We start from the raw sequence: 2,109 nt of genomic DNA on the forward strand, positions 1-2,109 counted from the left end.
GGCATATCTTCTGAGGCTCCTGTGTGTGTGTGTGTGTGTGTGTGTGTGTGTGTACGATACCGTCTCACTTACTGGTTGTAGAGCAGGTTTAAAAGTTTGCACCACCTCCTCCTCTCCTTCAACCTGAACAGTGCTCATTAGACACAGGCATTCAGATACGTATGTGACTTTCAAATACACATGATACTTGTTTATACTCCTTCAGACCTAAGTCCACTGGTGACCCATTGCGTACCTACCGGATAACACTGAAAAGCCTCATTGGGTTTCCAAGACTGTAAATCTTTATGATAGCAGCTGGTGAGATCCAAATATCCACCTTATAGTCTGGTAGTTGTTTACCATTGAGTCGGCACCGATCCACAGCTGACCCTCCAGCGGGTTTTCAGATGTAGGTAATCACATGGGAGATTGTCCAGCCTTCTTTCGCGGATCAACCAGTGGATTCTAATCACATGTCTTCGGGATTGCAGTGCAGTTTCTTACCAGACCACCAGAGCTCCTTATACTCTTACTTCCATTAAAAGAAAAAAAATATTTTATTTTTTAAATTTTTTAAAAAAATGTATTATTTTTTATGTGTGTACCATCAAATCGGATCTGACTGGTACAGGAGGAGACTGCCCCTCCTTTTCCAGCCGAGCATCTGGTGGATTCGAACCGCGTACCTCTGGGATTGCAGTGCAACTTCCTGCCACTATTAAAAAGACAGTGAAGCGGTCAACCCAAGTCCTGCGGTACCTTCTCAGAAATGGACTTAAGCAGGTGCAAGCGGTTGTAGCTCCAGGCTTCCAGCGGCGAGGCGAGCGGGTCGGGGAAAGTGAAGCACCCTCTCTCTCATCGGTGCGCCCCTTACCCTCCTCCTGGGGGCTGGAGAACCGGGTCCCATCTATTCAGGTGGCCCTGGAGGCGGGCTGCAGCGTCTCGACCCCACTGAGGTCCTCCTCGGGGCCACCCCTCTCGGCAGCCAAATGAATTAAAAAATAGACCTAAGAAAAATTCCGGCCTAATGAGCTGAGGGCGCCGGCGGCGGCTGCAGGTGCGTCTTGGCCTCGCCGCTCCGGCCCCGTGACCCCGAAGCACCTCACCTGGGCTGCGGCGCCCCGCCCCGAGCCGCGCTGGGGGCGGAGCGTGCGGATGCCCGCCAGGCCGAGGGCGCCAGGTGAGGCGGCGCGCGCCTGCGCAGTCGGGCCGTAAACAAGCCCGCCCCTTCCCTTCGGCGCGGCTCGGCGGGGCCGGCTCGCGGGTGGGAGGGGCCGGCAGGAAGGGGCGGGGGGAGCACGCCCGGCGAGCACGGCGCCTGCGCGGTGGGCGTGATCCGGGCACTTAGGGCAGGATGAACGCTGCTTTCCAAGATGGCGACGGAGGGAGGAGGGAAGGAGATGAACGAGATTAAGACCCAGTTCACCACCCGGGAAGGTCTGTACAAGCTGCTGCCGCATTCGGAGTACAGCCGGCCCAACCGGGTGCCCTTCAACTCGCAGGGGTCCAACCCTGTCCGCGTCTCCTTCGTAAACCTCAACGACCAGTCTGGCAACGGCGACCGCCTCTGCTTCAATGTGGGCCGGGAGCTCTACTTCTATATCTACAAGGGGGTCCGCAAGGTACCGACCCGGGCGTCCCCGGGGTCCGCCGGCGGCGTGGGCGCAGGCCAGGAGCAGGGCGGTGGCAGGGGCGGCCGGGGTGACCGGCAGGGGTGGCCGTCGCCCCTACTTTGGAGCGGGCCGGTAACTCCAGCGGGGTGTTGCTGAGGACAGGAGGTTCGGGAGTGAGCGGCGGGGTGGCGGCGGCGCTCCGCAGGCCGGGGGCCGCTGGGGGGACCGTGGCCTTGCAGGGCTCGGGCCCCGAGGCCCCGTGGGAGCGGGCTGTGTCCCCTCCGGCTGGGCTCGCCGGGCTGACATGTCCAGGGAGCAGGGCCTGCGAGTCCCCGGAAGAGGCGGGGTGGCCGTCTCGCCCCGGATGAGGGGTCAGGGGCTGCGGAGCGGCTTGGAGAGAGCCAGTCCGAGCGGACCCGGGCTGGGCAGCGGGGGACCCGGGCCGAGGTCGGGAGGGACCCGCGGGGCGCGGAGGGCTGCTCCACCTGCTGCCGTCCTGACACTTCTGGGAGCC

General features: G+C 61.4%; 1 protein-coding gene across 7 annotated transcripts in view; it reads left to right on the forward strand.

Moving 5' to 3' along the window:
• The first annotated feature begins 1,293 nt into the window (after nt 1-1,293).
• WDR20 (WD repeat domain 20) overlaps nt 1,294-2,109 on the forward strand; it is an 87,437-nt gene continuing 86,621 nt past the window's right edge. For 6 of the 7 annotated variants that reach the window (XM_006879079.1, XM_006879081.1, XM_006879083.1 and 3 more), the window contains exon 1: nt 1,294-1,604. In XM_006879079.1, coding sequence (XP_006879141.1) covers nt 1,356-1,604 — 249 coding nt within the window. In that variant the 5' untranslated portion in view covers nt 1,294-1,355. Of the gene's footprint in view, nt 1,641-2,109 lie in introns of all 7 variants that reach the window. The other variant, XM_006879078.1, reaches the window with a different exon arrangement.

The sequence above is a fragment of the Elephantulus edwardii genome, unplaced genomic scaffold, assembly GCF_000299155.1.
Source record: "Elephantulus edwardii isolate Elephantulus edwardi_28Jun2011 unplaced genomic scaffold, EleEdw1.0 scaffold00002, whole genome shotgun sequence".
Taxonomy (NCBI): Eukaryota; Metazoa; Chordata; class Mammalia; order Macroscelidea; family Macroscelididae; genus Elephantulus; species Elephantulus edwardii.